This window comes from Haliaeetus albicilla, chromosome 1 (genome assembly GCF_947461875.1).
Source record: "Haliaeetus albicilla chromosome 1, bHalAlb1.1, whole genome shotgun sequence".
NCBI classification, from domain to species: Eukaryota; Metazoa; Chordata; class Aves; order Accipitriformes; family Accipitridae; genus Haliaeetus; species Haliaeetus albicilla.
In genome coordinates, this window is record NC_091483.1 from 18982717 (window position 1) to 19003634 (window position 20918).

General features: G+C 45.8%; 1 protein-coding gene across 1 annotated transcript in view; it reads right to left on the reverse strand.

Annotated features, from left to right (window-relative positions):
• CDS1 (CDP-diacylglycerol synthase 1) overlaps positions 1 to 11953 on the reverse strand; it is a 38018-nt gene extending 26065 nt beyond the window's left edge. Inside the window, exons 1-2 of the mRNA XM_069780726.1 lie at positions 11580 to 11953; positions 2697 to 2824 (exon numbers count right to left, since the gene is read on the reverse strand). Of these exons, the coding sequence (XP_069636827.1) occupies positions 2697 to 2824; positions 11580 to 11660 (209 nt within the window). The 5' untranslated portion in view covers positions 11661 to 11953. The remainder of the gene's footprint in view (positions 1 to 2696; positions 2825 to 11579) is intronic.
• Positions 11954 to 20918: the final 8965 nt, after the last annotated feature.

Genomic DNA, 20918 nt, shown 5'->3' on the forward strand with positions numbered 1-20918 from the left:
ACAACCTTCTTTCAGGTAGTTGTAGAGAGCGGTAAGATCTCCCCTGTGCCTCCTTTTCTCCAGATTAAACAACCCTAGTTACGTCAGCCATTCCTCATAAGACTTGTGCTCTAGACCCTTCACCAGACATGCTACAGCACCTCAATGTCTTTCTTGTGGTGAGACACCCCAAACTGAACACAGTACTCAAGATGCAGAATGCCTTCTTTGAAAAAATAAGAGCTGTCTTTAAAAAAACCCAAACAACTGGGAAGTCTTTGCTGCTGGATGGTTTTGTTTGTTTGTTTGTTTTTGTAATTTCTAGAGTAACCAAAATGTTACTTCCCACACACCCACCCACTACCAACACCCTGTCCCCAAAGGCCACTATTCTGAAAAAAAATCAAGAGCCTAGTTCATTTAAAAAAGATAAATTAAAAAAACCTCATCACCTGCTCCACTCTGCCATGAAAATGTTTCTAGTTGTCAACAGCCTGTATTTTATTGTTCATATTACTTTTCAGTAAGTTTTTCTCCTCTTTTGCCTGTGTTTTTCCCTTCAGGAATTTTGCCTCTAAAAGTACACTGAACCAAATAATCATAAGTTACTGCTAAACACTGAAAACCCTACTATAGCTTAAAGAAATTCTGCCTAATGTTCTGTTTTATATCAGTCTTGTGTTTCATTGCTGCACCAGGAGATACACCTGATTCAGGGGCCACTGTTAGTTTTGCATCATACTCCAGTTTTAATGTAAACTTCAACTATATCAATGTGATTTTCAAGGATGTTATTCATCAGCAGGTTAATGGCAGCTAAAGCCACTTAACTGGATTTGCCCTAAGTATCAGAACAAAGGCACAATGGGCTTAATCATAACAGATGCTTTATGTTCCTCTATGATGTGCGCTACAGAATAGCAGCTTGCTCCTAGTGGCATATGTATAGCGAGCAAGACTTTTAGAAGAATTCAACTTCCCTTAAGAATAATGTTAAAATACCACATAGTAACTTCAGGGTGTTGACAAGCACAGCACTGGAAAGATAGCTTCAGTAAGAAACACAACAAGCTCCAGAATCTAGGAAGCCACTATTGTATCCTAACTCCCTATTGGAAAGTTATGGATACTATTTCCTCTAAAGGCCAAATACAAAAAGAAACAGTATTTCTGCGAGTTACAGTGCAACTCACTCACGTTATGTATTATGACAACAGCTCTGGTGGGACTGCTAGTTACTAAACTAGTGGGTCATTTTGAATCTAGCATTCATAAAGCACCAAGAATTTCATTTTGCACTCAAAGCACCTTTGTGCAAACACTCCAATAACGAATTTCAAGCACGTGAAACAGGAAAGGTTTCACCTGCGTCTCTTAGTTGCAGGCTTTGAGGTATCAGCATGAAAGTGCCCTTTGGAACAAGTCTGATTTGGAGACCTAAGACTTCCACAACATTTGACATGGTAAGAGAACTCTGAAAGTGATAGGAACTAGATACTCTTTGCAGTGTGATGGCAGTAGAGAACGTCACATTCTGCTCACAGCTGTGCAGTTTAGAAACATGCTTTTTGAAACCTGGGAACAATATGTTTGTTTATAGCTCCCAGACATCACAAAAGAAACAGACAACAGATGAGAAAAGGAGCAAGTAAGAAACCTGTAGTTTCATGCTGCTATTGGAGATACCTACTGGAGATCTTTTTTTTTTTTTTTTTTACAAGGACTTGAAAGTTTTTAATTGTAGTCTGGATTGGAGGTCCTTCCTCTGACTCCTGCAAGACCTAAGTTGCATCTAAAATATACATTGTATTGGTTTGCCACGTTGAACATAAGTTATATATGATACCAAAAAACGACCTAGTAAAATGAACGTGCGTATGTGATCTATCACACACCTAAATGCTCTTTCACTGCATTAGTGAAAAAAAATGTAATGCAAATTGCCACCTCCAAAAGAGTTTGACTGATCAAGTGTTGTAGAGGGACTGTATAAAAAATTATACTAGGAACTTTATTCATTAGCCTCCATGAGTACGCAGGTCCCCATGATTATCTGTCTATCTATACACATACACACACCCTTGCATTTGCTAGCCCTTAAGCTCCTGTGAACAGGGGTTGAAGGCAGAAACCTAGGTTTGAAAGGAGATAGCAGGAAAAAATTAAACATTATTTTAAAAGTATGAAAAGAAAAGCTATATTGTATTTAACTGTAAATAAAAATTATTTAGAAGTGGAAATGCTGTCACAAAAAGCTAGCAAAGCTCACCGAGAGAATTGATATTTCTTTCCTTTTCATTTATGCACAAATACCGCCCGCCCTTAACCTTGGATATAGGAAATCAGTTTATTATAACCCCTAGAAATAGTTGTTCTAGATATCAAACCCAATGACTATTCTTTAGCCCATTTTATTGCAATGCTCAGACTGAGCAATGGCAAATGTTTACATAAACCGTAGCTAAACATTGCAGCAGCTGACTTGGAAATGCATGCAATGGGCAATCTTCAGGTATATGCAAAAAATATTACACTGAAGGGACTATAAAAGCATAAATGAATCAATGATATCCAGTAAAAATTTATCCTTGAATTGTCATGTGTATCGTATGATATTTAAAACTGCAGTACAATCTGTAAGAATTAAAACTGCAACATAATCTGTAAGAATTTGAGCCAGCAGCTATCAAATTTGAGAGCTGTTTGTTTTACTATACCTGGCAGACAAGCCTGACAAAGCCCTTTTGAGGATTTCTGGAGTGCTGTCTGTTGGTGGAGGAACATCAGGAACATCTGAATCGCTTCTAAGATCCAACTCACCAAGTCTTTCTTCCAAATCCACTTCCTATGGAAAAAAAACCACAACATGCAAGATTATCATGTCAGAAAATAGTATTCAGAGTCATAAACATTACTTTAGGAACTGATAATATCTACATTACTTTCTAAAAAGACAACAATGCTGTACTAGTGAAACTGTAGATGTTGTAGGAGACAAATGTATTCCAATAAATGTTTATAAGAAGTCCAGTACTCAGATGTTGTGACATTACCTGCTGTGCTCAGGAAATTTCACATTCTAGGCATTTTTTCAACCCACATACATAAGCATGAGGATATATGTTTCCAGAAATACTACAGCTGACAGAGAACACATGAGTTTAACAGAAATCCCCAACCCTCTAACACATTCCCTTACCTACATCTCAGACTAACCTTTTATGGAATAAGGATAAGGGTCTTCTGGTGGTTTACTGTCACATTAAGAAAAAAAAGGAAATGGGATGCATGAAAAAACAGCGCCTTTGTACAATGCAAAGAGGTTGCTAGCACAGTCTCATACATACATATGCTAGGACTTGAACCCTCTAGCTCGAAAAGAATGACCCAAAACCAAACTGTGAAGTCACCAAGTGTCCTATGGACACAGTATTACTCAGAATAATTTCTTGTATGACTCCAACACTGCAGTTGTTTCTTCAGTATTCACTAATGACCACTCAGGAAGACATCATCTAGACAGACTGTGTGTCTAACCCAAATGCAAAATAGGCAGTACATATTTTGGTGACAATGTACAAATTGTCACCAATGGTCAGAGTAGACTATCATGACTATTTTTCCCTCAGTTAAAGCCAACACTAAGGGTGCTGTGGATTTAGTTCACTCGTCGTAATGTTACAAACACAACTGCAGGGAGTCAGAAGGCTGTGCTCAGCCCTGGTGCAGCAGTAAGGCAGAGAGCTGTCTCTAGTTCAGTGTCTGGCTCTCTTGAGACCTGAACTTCCTCCCGACCTCCCTGACTTGCCTCACGTCCTTACAATCCCAAACAGCTTCCAGCCCGCCCTGCCACCTCAGGTTCATCAGTTCTTAACAGCTCTTGGGACTCTTGCGCTTGAAAACTTTTTTCACCACTGCTATATTGCTATTTCTCAGCCCCCCTCTCTTTCAAACTTCCTCTTCGCAGATCTTGGTTCTTTCTCCTTAATCTACTTCCATGAACATGACTGCTTTTCTTTCCTACTTCTCCTTAACAATATTTTCTTCCCTTGTTCTAAGTAGTTCGGGCATTTTGGAAGATGGCAGAGGTATATCCTCCCTCTTGCGTCCTCCACAAGATGCCACAGAACTAAGGCGGCCTCCCATCCCAGCCATCGCAAGGTTACTCTGCTCACAGGCCATAGCCTTTTCCTCTCAATCCGTTGGCCTTTTCCAGGAAGCTACACTTCAGTGTAACCATTGCCGCAGTGACTGACCTTTGCAAACGACACGGGTGGAAAAGAGAAGGCTTTTCAAACCTCGCCGTCCAAAGGACGAAGCCCGTGATGCCCAGAAGCTGCGCCGCAGCGGCGGCGGGGAGGGGCTGGGGGTCCGGCCCCGGCCCCGGGGCGGCCGGGAGCTGACCAGGGTGCTGCTGCGGCGCTGGGCTCTCCCCTCGGACCCTCCGCCGGCCCCAGCCGCCCTCCACGGCGCTCTCTCCAGGCACACTACTCCGAGGGAAAAAACACCATCCTCTTAATTTTTAAGTCGTTCTGACCTTTGCAGAACCCGAGACCGTGAGCTGGCGCTATAAGCGTGCACAAGGGAAACGGGTAGCGACAGGAAAAGCAATTCTGGGTTTTTTTAACATGTTAGGCCTGTGTTTTTCTCATTCCTTTTATGTCCCACGCACGTGCCCAAGATGACATTCTTGAATGGATTTTACATCATTCGCTTCTTTGAAAAACATGATCAATGCTCTCCCTATTCCTTGAAACCCCACAGCTGAATAATTATTAGGCAGACATTGTCTATAACTGATACAAGTAAGAAAAGCAAATATGCCAACTGTGGTCCAGACTTCGGAAAGTCTGTAGAACACCTGAAAAAGCACATAAATAAATAAAAAATTAAGGTGCTTGCAACCCTGTTATTCAGAGATGTTTCTCATAGTGTTGTACCATAGCTGAGGAAATAAACTATAGATGCGACTGGGGGATCCCAAAGCCATGTTCCAACTACTGTGACATGTGCTGGAGTGCAGCAAGCTATCTGTACAGTTCTAGAAGACACTACTCACTGTGCAGATGATAGGCAGTAATGTCAGCCCTAAGACCACGACTTAGTGTCTTTATTATTTATCCCTGCTTGCACATAGCAGAGATGTTCTCTCTTTTAAGCACTCTGAACTAAGAATACCCCCAAACTTTTTTGTTCCATTTTTGGGCTTTTGGTATTGCAGAAGATGTTTCCATACTCAACTGGTGTTTAAACATAAAATAAATAAATAAATGTAAAAAATTTAAAAATTCATAATTAGCTTTATCCCTCTGATATTTAACACACAACTGTCACTTACAGACCTTATCAGAAGCAATGTTTTAGATTTGCTATTTCCAACATCTGAATTCACAGGTGCATGGCATTTTTCAGAGTATCTGAACACCTTCAAGAAGGAGTCTGTGTTTATCCAATGTGTTTTTCAGTAGCTCATGCTTCATACTGCTGCTACTGGGAGCTTGGCTGGTGCAACCTGCAAGCTGCATAGAACTTGGCGCATTTGGTCATTTTTTAACTTTACATTGCTACAATAACCAGTGGGAGACAACCTCCCAAATATCTTCAACTTCCCTTTGTAACATACCTCAAAAATTACTTTGAATATTTTATTTTCCATTTAATTGCTATAATGGCCACAACCATTTCCTGAATAAGGCATTTAGTTTACAAAGTCAGAAGCCAAAGAGGAAGTTGTTCACCAAAAAGCTACTTAATTGTCTTCTGCATCATGAAGTGCTTAGAGAACCCCATCACTGGGGGACAAGTCTTTCTTGCTAATTGTTTTCTTAATTATTTTACATGATTGATTATAAATGTTCCAGTTCATAGCCATGAATAAAAACAATCATTATGGAAGTAAACACTAAGCTAATCACTATCAAAGTCCTCAAAACAAAACAAAAAAATCAAGAGTCTTGCTACTTCAGCTTGACCTTGTAGAAGCAGTTTTGGAGTTCAATATAAAACCAAGCAGCCCTTTCCTCTCCTGTTCTTCAGGTTTGGGATTTGGCCAAGCTGAACACACAGTAACAACAAAGTCCTGCAAGGGTTATTAATTGAAATGCCATGGGTTTCATACCATCAGCAGGTACTTACAAGGTTTTCAAAGGTAAATTGAAAACAGCATAAGTTGTACTGTCCTAAGTGACTAAGACACCTTTCAACCCCAACTCCAAATTAAGTGTTTGATCGAGGTGTTTTCATTTTTTTCCAGAGTTCTCAAACTGCAGGTGACAGAGCCTTTTACATGCAGAATGTGTGCCACTCCCATCTCCTTGATTCACATCCCAAGTGTCTGTAATGGATAGATGTTGCAATGAGGTCACTGCCTTGCTTCTCTTCATTTGAAGGCACATGTTCATTCAAGAGAACCTATCTGATCAGCTCATAGAATACAAGTCCAACAAGGCTGAGATGATGCAGGCCTAACAAGTACAGGGAAGAAGGCAAACATGACAGTTATTCACACGCTACAAACAGCTCAGCGCATAATAAACATGCCTATCTAACACACTACAATGCTCGTCAGTTTTCATCATTTCCAAAGTACCGCGAGACAAAGGTTTATTTAGTTGCGGGGGTTTGTTTTGTTTTAATTTTGGTGTTCTTAAAGACAAGACTTTCATCCTTAAGCTAAATCTTCTGTACAAGACCACACATACTTGGCCATACAAAGGAGGAATTCAAACAGTCAAGAGCCTGAGCCTCCTTAACAGGAGTTCAGAACATGTGACATCTTGCCACAAATTAAGTTTCCATGTGGATTTCTGCTTGCTGGCTACTTTGCAACAGCTACCAGAATACAGCCATGTGTCATGCAGAAAAAAAGAGACAAGTCAACCTTTCATCATCTAAAAGGACATACGCATCTGAATTGTTGTTTTGTACCACAGGTCCTCCACTACGATTAACACATGCCGAGTGAACCACGCACACGAATTATTCTAGTTACAAAGGCACTTGCAATATTTTACTTGTACTGCATTTTCTTCCAGGACACAATAAGGAACTCCCAAGTAGAGAGCAGCTATGGTTTTTCTTGGAGAACGCAGCATCTACTCAAACAGCAACTGAGAAAACGAAGACATTTTCCAACATCTTATGTGAAAAAAGTTAGCAAGCAAATGAACTTAATTATTGTCATTTTACCCATGTGTTACTTAAGTTTTCTCCTTCAGCTTTGACTTGTCTGCAGTCTGTCCCACAAGGTTTACAATGAAGTCAATAGTTCAGTTAGACCACATTGTAGCATATTTAATTAGATGTACCTTGATACCTTCCCCTGAAGTCAAGATATCAAAGTGTCAGAAGATCCTGAATAATGAAACCTTTTTTTCCGAACTCGTAAAGCCTGACATATGCAAAAACACAAGCAAGAGAACTGCACACACTGAATCAAAGACCAAAACCTACAGAACCTTTACTATCTGCAATAGTACTAATTCAGCACTTCCAAGAAAACAAGAGGTTTGGAAATGGTCAACTGTCCTGGTGTTGGCTGGGATAGAGTTAATTGTCTTTCTAGTAGCTGGTATAGTGTTATGTTTTGAATTCAGTATGAGAAGAATGTTGATAACACACTGATGTTTTCATTTGTTTCTAAGTAGTGTTTAGACTAAGTCAAGGACTTTTCAGCTTCTCATGCCCAGCCAGCAAGAAGGCTGGAGGGGCACAAGAAGTTGGGAGGGGACACAGTGTCCTGGTTTCAGCTGGGATAGAGTTAACTGTCTTCCTAGTAGCTGGTACAGTGCTATGTTTTGAGTTCAGTATGTGAAGAATGTTGATAACACTGATGTTTTCAGTTGTTGCTAAGTAGTGTTTAGACTAGAGTCAAGGATTTTTCAGCTTCTCATGCCCAGCCAGGGCACCTGACCCAAAATGGCCAACAGTGTATTCCATACCATGTGACGTCCCATCTAGTTTAGGAACTGGGAAGTGGGGGGGCAGGGATTCGCCGCTCGGGGACTGGCTGGGTGTCGGTCGGCGGGTGGTGAGCAATTGCCCTGCACATCATTTGTACATTTCAATCCTTTTATTACTACTGTTGTCATTTTATTAGTGTTATCATTATCATTATTCGTTTCTTCTTTTCTGTTCTATTAAACCGTTCTTATCTCAACCCAGGAGTTTTACTTCTTTTCCTGATTTTCTCCCCCATCCCACTGGATGCGGGGGGGAGTGAGTGAGCGGCTGCGTGGTGCTTAGTTGCTGGCTGGGGTTAAACCATGACACACAGCCAGGACACCTGACCCAAAGTGGCCAAAGGGATATTCCATACCATGTGACATCATGCCTAGTATATAAACTGGGGGGAGTTGGCCTGGGGGACAGATCACTCTCGGGAACTAACTGTGCGAGTGGTGAGCAATTGCACTGTGCATCACTTGTTTTGTACATTCCAATCCTTTTATTATTATTATTGTTATTATTATCATTATTAGTTTCTTCCTTTCTGTTGTATTAAACTGTTCTTATCTCAACCCACAATTTTTACCTTCTTCCTTCCAATTCTCTCCCCCATCCCACTGGGGGCGGTGGGAAGGGGCAGAGTGTGAGTGAACAGCTGCGTGGTGCTTAGTTGCTGGCTGGGGTTAAACCACAACATTAGTAAAGAATGCAAACAACTGGAATTTTAAAAGAAGCATGAACACACACAGATCAATCCCTAAAACTTTAACTGACTTAATATATATTAAGTATTTGAATGCCAAACCATTCCTTTTGCTCCCCAGGGCCACAGAGTATTTATGAAGGCACCATGACAAGACATTCTTAGGAAAAAAGTGTCCAGGGCAAGCAGCAGCAAATAAGAAAGGGACAACCAAAAAAATCACTCCTGCATGCCACAGGACAACACAAAGAAACAACAAACTTATGAAATTGCAAAGCCCTACAGGGCAAAGGCATGTTCAAGGGAATTTTGCAAAAAAGTCATCAGCTCAACAAGTTAGTGAGCAATTGAAGACACCGAGACTTGCAGAGCTTGGGAACTTCAAGAACGAGCTTCACAAAGGGCATACCATATTGCTTCATACAAATCCAGGGAAGTTAACTTTTATTTGAAATGATATGGATGTAGAAATGGCTACCAGTTGTTTCCAGTTAGTGGTAAAAACCCATGCAAATGAGAAAAAACCCAGCTTCACGTAAATTCAGTAGGAAATTAATATCTACGGACATAGTAAGCGTAACGTGAGAAGTATCAGATTACATACTGAAAAAAGGACTAAAAGTAGAAAAGATAAAACCTTCCAGACATATTTAGTGTTTGTGGAGTTCTTCAGCAAACACAGAGTGCTTGTCCACTTGGGCAAATGAAGTACTTTAAAGCATGTCACCTTTACATATCTGGAAGTCTGAGTTAATTGGGTCAACAAGAGCAGAAGCAGCACAAAGCAGTTGCCATATGAAAAGAGACAACCAAGTTTTCTCCTTCATTACAAGTGAGGAAGAGGGTGATGTTTCTGAGCTGTGTACCAGGAAGCAGCGGAAACCCACTGCATCGTGGCTGTCCTGAGTAGTTATGAACAAAAGAACAAGCTTTGGGTCCAAATACGCAATTACCACGCCAAATAGGTCACCTCAAAATGGCCAAAGGACAATAAGCAATCCACTTGTTGTAAAGGTCAGACGAGGTAGAGCAGAAAGACAACCATCTAAGAAGGCATATAATGTGGCATCTGTGAATCCGGATGACCAGATGCTTCCCATCAAATCACCTACAGCAGACATTACCTGTATACTCATATTCAAAACAGAGACCCAAACCGTGACCCATTGATAGAAAACTCAGTACAAAACGCTGGTTTATCTTTATAGTTACCAACACTGAAGACAGCTTAATATATATAATCGATCCTTAACGTTACTTGTGAGCCACAACAAGAGTCCCCGGTGCTGTGCACATTGCAGATAGGTTGAACAACTCTTAATGGGAACAAGAAGGGTCCCCCAAATAATCCATCAAAAAGTCGTCTGTGTGGTGGAAAAGGCTTTCCATATGTAACAGTTCAAGCAATCATCATAAATGTATGTGTATTGAAATGTATCTCCTGTAACCAACATCCTAGCTGCATACACAACAGCAGAGTCCTTCCTGTTCAACATATCTGAAACTGCATGAAACACTGGACTGTTGAGCAGCTAAAGTAAAAGCGCAGTAGGCCTATAGGCAAGCACAGCATTTTCGTCTCTGGAAATCACGCAGGTAAACCAAGAATAATATTAGCAAGTTTTAGGCGCACACTTTTGAGATCCAGCAAGTAGAGGCTTTGAACAGGAAGATTTCTTTGAAGGCGGCTCACTGCGCACCTCAGAAATTAACTTAGCCTACAAAATAAAGCAAACCTGAACAACGCTACAGAAAAACAGCTTTTTGAGCACACTGCTACAGGAAATCATGTTTAAAAGTTAATTCTCATCTAGAGAGGAATACTCTCTGCACAGCTATAGTCTAAACATTACCTCATTTGATCGCAAGCCCTCAACGCAGCACAGTACTGCAAATTTTCAAGTTCATTGGCTTTGAGTTCACGCAACCAAAGCGCAGAATAAAAACCGACTACCGAGTTTCACTTTCCAGTTCCTTGCCACAACACCTAAAGCAGACTGCACACTCTGCATCTTCAAATCCATGCAGGTTTAAATAGTCACCGATTTGGGAGCCCTCCACCATGTATTGCAAACTCAATGTAGCCATCAGAAAGCTTTTTTTTTTTTTTCTTTTTAATTCCAGTTACCAAAATGAGAACATCACTTTCATTTTATTCAGACAATTAGCAACCATGATGTGCTTAGCTTTTGTAGAGATAAGCCTTAACTCCACAGCAAACAAAAGAACAGCACGGTGGCTGTTTTGCCACTATAATGAACCTGATGCATAGACATAGTATTTCGAAAACCTCCTGCCTTAGCAGAAATGTTACACTGTAAGTCCTTCCCGGGCCAGAGGTGAATGCCTATCACTTAAAAGGCCATAAACCAGAAACAGTTTCTGGGCGAGTGCTGACACAGCCTTTAACCGGAGCAGATCACCATTCCGGGTTTGCTTCCGTGCTGCCACCGGCACAACCACGCCGAAGCACGCTCCTTGCCTGGCCCAGCTCCTTCGGCAAGGGGTGAACCCCGACACACAGCCTCACAGGTCGACGGCGTTCAGCTTTTGCTGCGGGCCCGGAGACGAAACGGGACGCTCTCCTTTCAGTCTCGCCGGGGGTGGGGGGCAGTGGTGGCATTGGGGCAGGACACGCGTGGGCCCCTAAGGCCGGCGCACCGGGCGCTGAGGCCACTTGGCGCGCCGCCCGCCCGCCGCTCCCGCCGCGCAGGACGAACAGCAGCGCTACAGCGCGGGGAGGGGCGGGGGAAGGATGGCTTTCCGAGGCGAGGGGCGCAGCGTGGCGCCCCACGCGCGTCGCAGTCGGGGACCGGCGATCCCAGGGGGGGTTGGGAGGGTGGGGGGGGCAGCGCCGCTTCCCGGCCCCCGCCCCTCCCCTCCCCGCGCGGAGCGGGAGCCGCGCGCACCCGCGCACCTGCCCCAACGGCCACCGGCCTCGCGCCCTCACCTTGTCGCTCCCCGCCTCCTCCTCCTCCTCCTCCTCCTTCTCCTTCTCATCGGCGGCCGCTCTCCGCCGCCGCGCCGACATCGCGTCGCGGGAGCCCAACGCCCACCCAGCGGCGAGCGGGCGCAGGCGGGGCCGGGCTAATCGGGACGGGGAGGGCGCGGAGGCCGCGCCGCGGAGCCCGGCCGCCGCCGCCGCCGCCGCCTCCTCCTCCTCCTCCTCCTTCTCTGAGAAGCCTGGCGCTATACCCCCCCCCGGGGAGGGGGGCGCTCTCGCTGCGGACGCCGCCGCCACAGCTCGGGGGCGAGGCCGGACCCCACCGCCCCGAGAGCGGAGAAGCGCCCGCGTCCCCGCGGCGGCGGCTGAGGCGGAGAAGGCGGGGCGGTGTCGCCCAGGTGCGCCGCCGCTCCGCCCCCGACACTGGCCCCGCCCCCGGCCGGCGCAGGGGGCGGGGCGGGGCCGCGCGCCGGCGGGGGTTAGCGCGGCGGCGGGGGGGCGGGGGGGAAGCGACCGGCCCGGCCCGCGGTTCTCCCGGCCCGCGGTTCTCCCGGCCCGTTCACCGCCCGCCGCGGTGGTTCCCGTCGGCCAGGGGCCGGGTGGACTCGTGCGGTGGGCACCCGCAGCCGAGGCGGACGCCCGGGCCGCCACCCACTCGCGTGCCTCCTCCCGTGCCTCCCCGCAAAGCCCTGCGACACGGGCGTGGACCTCAAGGTTGTTTTCTCCCGGGTGCCGGAACGGCCCCGGGCATGCTGCCTGCCTGCAGTCCATCGGTGAAATCCCCAGGGAGACAGGGCAGGCATCTCCACGCAGCTCTGTGTGGACACCCGTGGACGCCGGTGCTGCAGCCCACGCGGGCACGGCTGGTTGCCTGTGGAGCGCTTTGCTTTCCTCCGGGACACTTAGGTCCACCCGCTGTATGTCCGTTTGGAAAGGCAGGTTCGGTGCACGTCCCGTTCCTGCCCCACCACGCCACGTGCCCCGCGAAGCACGGTGCCACCGGCTTGCACAGAAAAGTAACGCGCCTGCCTCAGGTTTCGCAGTCAAGAAAAATGCTCTGCGAGGGCAGCTGCACGTGCTCCGTAATAGATATTACACTGTCAGCTCTATCTTCCTCTTAAAATAGCCCCTATTTACTAGACAGGCAACCCCAGGAGCTGTGCAGGGAGCGGCTGTGAAAGGCACACAGTGCACGGGCCCTCTTGGCCGGAGCTGCGCCTGTGCGGGAGACAGCAGGGGCAGGCCTGGGTGCGCAGCGAAGTGGGACGCGTCCCTGTGCGAGGACAAGCAGACCCTGCTGAACCTGACGAGCTGTCCAGAAATCACCCGTCTGATGAAACTTGCTACAATGCAGCATCATCCTGGCTCTCTGGTCCAGTTCAGATGACAGCATTCGAGCACTTCTCAACCCTAGCACACTGCTGTCGGGTGATCAGGAGAGCAAACACTACCTTCACTTCCCAAAGGCTGCTGAATTCCTCTGGCCGCCCTGTTACAGTGCCCATCCCGCTCCACCATGTTCGTATGTGTCCTGGTTTCGGCTGGGATAGAGTTAACTTTCTTCCTGGTAGCTGGTAATAGTCTTATGTTTTGGATTCAGTATGAGAAGAATGTCGATAACACACTGATGTTTTCAGTTGTTGCTAAGTAGTGTTTAGACTAAGCCAAGGTTTTTTCAGCTTCTCATGTCCAGCCAACAAGAAGGCTGGAGGGGCACAAGAAGTTGGGAGGGGACACAGCCAGGACAGCTGACCCAAAGTGGCCAAAGGGGTATTCCATACCGTGTGATGTCATGCCTAGTATATAAACTGGGGGGGGGTTGGCCTGGGGGGCGGATCACTGCTCAGGAACTAACTGTGCGAGTGGTGAGCAATTGCATTGTGCATCACTTGTTTTGTATATTCCAATCCTTTTATTATTATTATTGTCATAATTGTTATTATTATCATTATTAGTTTCTTCCTTTCTGTTCTATTAAACTGTTCTTATCTCGACCCACAAGTTTTACTTTTTTTTCCGATTCTCTCCCCCATCCCACTGGGTGGGGGAGGAGTGAGTGAGCGGCTGCGTGGTGCTTACTTAGTTGCTGGCTGGGGTTAAACCACGGCAGTATGGCTACTGACAGTCTAGCCATGGCAAGAGCCAGCTGCCCCAGAGCATTCCCATAAAGCCACTCCGTCTAGATGTCACCTCAGTGTCCACATACTGGCTTACTGTGTCTGTAAACACAGGGCCAGCACCTCTTGCAAGGCAGTGTCTAGCTGTGTCTGCTCTCATTTATGTTACCCCCATGGTGACTAGTTCCACTGAGCTTGATTGGCTTTATTTCATTATTTGGTTTTATTATGTAAACAACATTATTATTATATCCCTCTGAAGGTATGCTTGGCATGTTTTTAATGACAACACCATGGTTCAGGAAGTTAGAGTGAGCTGCTGTGAGTAGGCACGGATTGTGGCGTTGATAAACTGACTCAGACCTTGCTGCTGAGAAGCACGGACCCTGCGGTGTTCTGGAAGAACAGCCGTTTCTGTGAAAATGTTTTACCCCTTCACAGCTGACAGTGTCAGGAGGTCGCATGCCTGCAGCATCCCCAAGCACATGCAAAAACCTAGTGTGCTAAGAGAAGGGCTGCTCCAGCAGAAGGCAAACCAGAGAGCCAACACCAGACCAGACAGGCCACAGAGGCACAGTTTCTGCCATTGGGTCCTTCATGGACAAAGGTGACAGCAGCAGCCCACTGCAGATCAGTGATATGGCCATGTGGCCTGGATCCTCCAACGCTTTACTCATACTAAGTATAATTTTAAATGTGTTTCTCCAGAAGTTAAATATCATAGGGGAAAATGGAGTCGAAACTCAGCTCTCCTTCCTGAGAATATGCGAGGGTGGGAAACGGCTCCCCAGCAGGGAAGAAACCTAAACCATACGAGGTGAGCTGGGTGCAGAGTGGATCCCAATGGGTAATGAGGCATCCTTTCCACTCTCTCTTCTTTCAGTATGTTTCTACTATTGAGTTTTCCCTTGCAAGCGTTTCTCCAGCAAAGCTTTCAGAAGAAACCACGGTTTCCCTTACTTCAAGCGCAAGATGTGTGTTTACTTTGTTGGCCCTGCAATGCAAGTAGCTGTCTAGAAGAAAGCATAAAAATTGATTTTCTCTGCACAGAGAAAATAAGAAGTGGTTTGTCTGGTCTCCGCAGCTTTGCTACCCATAGTGGCTGCAGTGCGTGGAGCAGACATCCAGGCTGTTTTCCCCAGCGTGCAGATCCCATACGTGGGTCCGTAGCCTGGGATGGGGTGGACACTGACTGCCCTACAGCCACCACGGAGCAGCCAGGTCTAGCTAAAGAAGTATATGCCTTGTTATAGACCTTCCTGGTAAACCTGGCCTAACAAATACAGGGCTGAGAATGATTAGATGCTACGCTTTTGCCACAGAAAAGGCCCTTCTGTGGACAACAAGACAGAGACAATGCTTCAATACCTGCATAAAGGTCATTAAGCATATCTTATGTCCCATCCAGAAGAGGAGTAAGAGCCTCCATTTCTCCTACATCTTTGCTCCACCCTTAACCTAAACAGTAAAGGGGAAAAGAATTCACCTAGAAAAGCTCTGAGGAAAAAATATTTGTTTAGCAAATGGTGTGATGGAAGAAAGTAACAATAATGGCAAAGGAGGAAAAGGTGAAGTACTTGAAACCTATTAATGAGCAGATGCAAGGCGAGTGCAAGAAGATGAGTCACTGCATTTCGGGAATAAGAGAGAGAGCAAGCAATGAACAACTGGTGATGGTGGGGTGTGGGAATGAGCAATCTTCTAGGCAGGGCCACCAGGAGAGAGAGAATTAAAAACAAGGACCAGGCTCTGGCGGGATCAGGCGGGAACCCAGCCCCAGCTTTGCTCCTTCTCTCTCCCAGCAAGGTGCTCCTGCTGCTGCCACGCACCTTTTCACCCGTGGAGTGCTCAGAAATGTGAGGAGGGTCAGCAAAACAGCTGTATTGCAGCAAAGCGTTTCAAGCCTCTCCAGCCCAGAGAAAAGAGGCAAGGAGCTCCCAGAAGAGCTGCGAGGCAGGGGGCTTAGAGACCAAGCAGGGTGTGGGAGCGTGGTTGTCCCACTTCTCAGTCACAGCCCCTTGCAGTCATGGGAGCCCAGTGTGTCTCTTGAGTTGCAGCTGGTTAGACTGGTTGGGTGGGAATTTTCCAAGTCGACACCCTGTTACTCAGGTTCCTTTGGGGCAAGCAACTACACTGGCCGGAATGTAACATCACTTCTCCAAATGTTGTGACCCTGCGTGGTTTCACAATGCGTGGCAGAAACCTCTATGTTCTCTGCGCAAAAAGATATTAGCATCTCAGCTGCTGGCTTTTCTGATTTGCAAATATTATCACCTCTCTTGTATGGAAGTTCAGTATCTTGATGTGTGAGGCCTTGGAGGTTTTTGTTGCTCTGTCTTGCCTTTGCCTTCTCCTTGTATTCCCACATGAATTTAGTGGCTCAAAGCTGCCAGCAAACAACCCAAACCTCAGCGACCTGGCGCAACATTTTCTGCAGCGTGGGAAAGCCCCTAACAAGCACATCCCTGCACTTCCCCCAGGGACCCAAAGTTAAGACGCATCACCTGCCACAGCCACGCTCCCCTCTGCCTCACACTCCAGTGACCCACAGCAGGCAGATCTGCCTCGCCTGCTTAGCCAGGAGCTGCTTCTCTGCTGTGTGCCTCGACCTACGTACGGAAGGGGGAGTTCTCCGCAGGCAGATGCAAAACTAAAGCCCTGACATTAAAGCAGTTATATAAGCCCTGCGTTAAAGCACTTACATAAGCTGCATACAGCGTCCTGACAGAAGAGCAGCTGGCTAAGGGCTGCTGTTGTCTCCGCTGACCGACAGAAAGTCGCTTGTGCAAGGAGAAGAAGCGGAGCGGGGCTGCTTCATTGCTGCTGCTGCCGGAGCAAATGGAAGGAACCGGTCCCCTCTCTGCTCGGAGTCTGAGGAACAGAAAGTACTCGGCTCAAAACGCATGCTGGAAAGAACAGCACGTTTGCGGACGTAACACTGAGGAGCCCTATTGCTGTCAGTCTCGGAAACAGAAGTTCTTTGCAGATTTCGTTTTTTTTAAAATGGATTTCTACTAACAGAACAAGTGAGGGAAGTCGAAAATGTCGATACCTGCTGGTCAGCATAGACAGCAATGTCAAATGATGTAAACAATGGCTCGGTATCCCCTCAGATAATATTAATTATGAATTATATTGTAATGTGCTGCATTTAATCAATTTATAATCTTCCCCCCCCCCCAGATCATTATAAAGAGGATAACCTCAAGCCAGAAAGAAGCAGAGAGAACAGTGATACAACAGCCTCAGATCATGCTGAGTGTTTGTTCTCCAAAGCACAAGGCAAGCTATTAATAGCCTGTGCTCCCCTGACAAAACCGAGAGCTGCAAAACACTGCTTGGCGCTGCCTTGAGATGGTGCGTGGGAGCAGGACGCTGGAGCCTAGGTGCTCGGGATGTGCTCAAAGCTGAAATTCCAGGTCAGAAGCTCGTTATTACACAACATGTGCACTCTGAGATGAATCCTTCTCCAGCTCTAAGCACTAGACTCAGTTGCTGAAAAAAAAAGGAAAGCCGCACCAGAGTACAGGAGGGTATGAGTCAACCAAGAGGCTGCTTTTCTCCCTCTAAATGAGTACAGCATGAGCTCTAATACTGTCTTGCTGCGTTTAACATGGGTCAAAAGCCAACAATGCTTTGCCAAGGTATCCTGAATAGAGCATATATATCCATATTTTAGTAATTTAAATCCACTGACAGCACTGAATTGTTCTTTTGTGTTTAGTTAATATGTCATGTAACCTGTTTACATTTGCTAGTCTGGCATAAAAACATCATAGGCCATGGTATTTGTGGTTGAGAATTACATGCTTATTACTTGCACATTTGAACTTTATAAAAAGTAGGCCACTTGTATGCCAGAAAAAACAAAACAACAAAACAAACTGACCTCATTATTTCCAAATTAAGCACCAAAGTCTGAGGAACATAATCTAGTGACCACTGTGAAAGGTCTGGCTGCAGAAACCTTTGCCCCAGGCAGCTGTCACCTTCTGTTTGGTCCAAGTGGCTGAGTGTTGCACAGCTACTGCGTTATTCTTGATCCTTTCTTCCTACCATAATCCCAGGGATGCTCTTGCTTTTTCTCAAAAAAGAGTTCGTATGCGGTGGGTGTTTGGCAAGCTGCTGCTGTTTTCATGTAAGATGTGAAATGAATTCTTGAACTTACTTGTTGCGGCTGTCTGAACATGCCATGAATCTGCAACACACCCTTCCTGTGTGATTTCACATGCACTGTATGTTATATTATCCATGCAGATCTTTAATTTTAATAGAAACCTCTCTTTGTAATACCATAATTTATCGGCTTGCAACTCTCCACTGCTGGCAGGGGTACCTTTTGCAAGGAGTGTGTAGGCACGGAAAAAGGTGGGGAGAAGCCTGCTGAGGAAACAGACTGGCTGATGCCGGGGGTGGAGACTATACCTTTGCAACTCCAGCTGGATAAGGCTGAAGGGGTAATTGTTTAAAGGGGCTTAAGGCACCACTCTGTCAAAACACAAGTGACTGCCAGAGAGAAAAGAGAGGCAGGCTCCATTCTAGACAAGTCCCATGAAATGTAGCACTGACGGAATCAGCTGTTCCTCACTGAATTCACTCTGAAGTCTTTGGAGAAATTAGCTTACTCCCTGGGTGTTTTGGGCAGGACTAAAGAGCAAACCACTCTCCATGAAGTTTTATGAGATGCTTTTAAAAAGGCATCACTAGATACACAATAGTTCCTTCAGGTGACTCCGCAGCTGGGGCTGCTGCACAGCAGCTCACCAGCACCTTCAGAGTGGTACCAGCCTGGTAGAGACTCAGGGGATGCTGGGACACCTGGTCCCTCACAGGACAAGGTCAGGAACACTAACCCACAGCCTGCAGTGGCCAGGGCAGGAGGGAAGAAGGGGAGACATATTGCTTCCTACATAGCCCCCACCGCTCTGTTTGGCAAAACCTCCTTGACAGGAGAAACTTGGTCAAGCAAACTCATTGTGCCCAGTGCACTGCCCAGCAGTTTCACTGGAGGTGGACACCATTTATGTTAACATAGGTATGGTTGGCACCAGCCTTAACATCACAAGTGCCTACATGTAACAGCCAGCTGTCTTCATCCACAAGAGAAAACCCCTTCTGCATGATCTCAAGGGGACTGTGCCTGTGCCCAAACTTTATTTTCCCTCTTCAGTCTCAGGTCATCCTGATTCTTGCTATATAACTAAGACGACCACAAAGCTCTCTGATGTCTGGGCTCTCAGGGAAGGGGCTTTCCTACTGCACTATGAACAATCCCCATTTTGTCCTGTTGTAGCAGACACGTGCTCCCCCACATGCTGGATACAAGGCTGAGCCTCAGTCCCATCAGTGGGTATTATTTTGCCATCTTCTTACACCAAGGCAAAAGCTGTTCTGCAGTTTCAGCAACATCTTCTCCCATTCTCAGGTCAGAGTAATGCTTCCATGTGAAGTACTTGTTTACTTGATTTGTGGTGCATGGAGCACAGCTTGCACTTTTCTCTGCTTTCTGTCACTGGATTTGCTCCCCTCCTTTTTATACTGCTTTCAAGAAGTTTTATGTCATTTCATTTAATCGAACTCTAGTATTACCTACCCTATTACTTTTCAGTTCATACGAAAAGTTCATCTAAGGTATGAGCAGGCATATCACCATTGATTTTTAGCAGTTTATGAAATATCACTCTGTTTTGCCAGCAATACCATCTTACTGTCTTATCTCAAGGGACAGGCGGAGCATTATGGCACACTCAGAGTGTATTTTATAAGTGGCAAGCAGTCAGCAGGATGCAATTAAGCCAAGTATTACAGTCATGATCTGGAAAGGTTGCCCTGTAAAGTCCTGGTTTGCTGCCATTTTGTTGTGGTAGTCTTCAGATTGAAGTACATCTTGTGCTTTACAAAGGTGCTCCTACATATTCACTTAGGTGAATTCTCTGAGAGTTATCTTCTGGTGGTATAGCCATAAAAATACACTAGAAATTACTAACTGGTTATTCCTTTGGCATCTTTGCCATCTTTCTCCAAATCCTGTGGACTGGAATTGTGTTACACAAAATTCTGAGCTTTTTACTAGGGAGATACAGGTTGAGAGAAGTGTCTTCCCCTGGCCTAAAAAAAGCCAAGAAAATGTGAGCTACAAAAGACAGAGACTCATGGCCTCTTCTCTTTTTTAAGTTTTCAGGATTGTGGTTGAAAGACCCTCAGCAAATCTTGATTAGTGACTTGTGGATGTATGCCACAGCACTCCTGTTCCTGATCTCATTTCTCCCTAAGTTGCCAGCACACACAGGCACAGCTGTCGGCAAGTTCTTCTTATGCCTCTTTTTCTTACCTGGAGGTGCCAGATTTATTGGAAAAGTACTTGATCCTGAACAGACAGCTTCTAGAGACATGCTCTGTGCACTAAATGGGCCAAGAGAGCTGGGGTCAATCAGCCTATCATCCCCCAAGCCCCTCAGCTGGCTGCCTGCCTCATGCTGAGATCACAGTGAAGGAGGGATCTGCAACACCAGAAGGATCGGGTACTGGTTGCCCAAAAGAGGCAGCAGTTCTGCTTCTTAGCATTTTTAGCTCCCTCTGGGGCTCTGACCAAACTGGCCAGTTCTCAGTCAAGTACTGCCGGAAGAGCAAGAGCTGAAATGGGAATGGAGAGCAACCAGAGCAAGTGGCTTTCTACTGCTTCTACTGTTGTGCCAGACAGCTGCCTGCTTACCTGAAGCCTGCAGTGCAAAACCAAAACAAGAGAAAGCAGTGCAGAACCATATCTTCAGGCTCACTCACTCCCTCTTCAATCCAGGTTTTTTTTTTTTTTCATGCAATTGCAAACTAAAGAAATTCCCTGTTCACCAATACAAGAAGACTTACTTTCAGCCAGCTGCTGTACCAACATGCTCAGAAGGTGCTGAGAAGGTGCCTTCTGAACAGCATCCTTCACACCAACATGACAGCTAACCAAAGCTAATAGTGGAAGAAATTATTCAAAATAGCAAAATGTCAAGAACATGCCTGGAGGTAGAAGAGACAAAAATCCCGGGTATCTTACTGCAGCCAAGCATTCCCTGTTGCCCTATCCCCAGTACCACTAGAAGTTCATGCAAGCTGCAGAACATGACTCCTACTGACACCACTGCTTACGACAGATGAGAAGGAAAGCGTGAATGTGAACAGGAGCAGGAGGTGGTAGAGATGAGTGAGAAACCTGTAGAAAAACAACAGTTTCCTCTGTAGA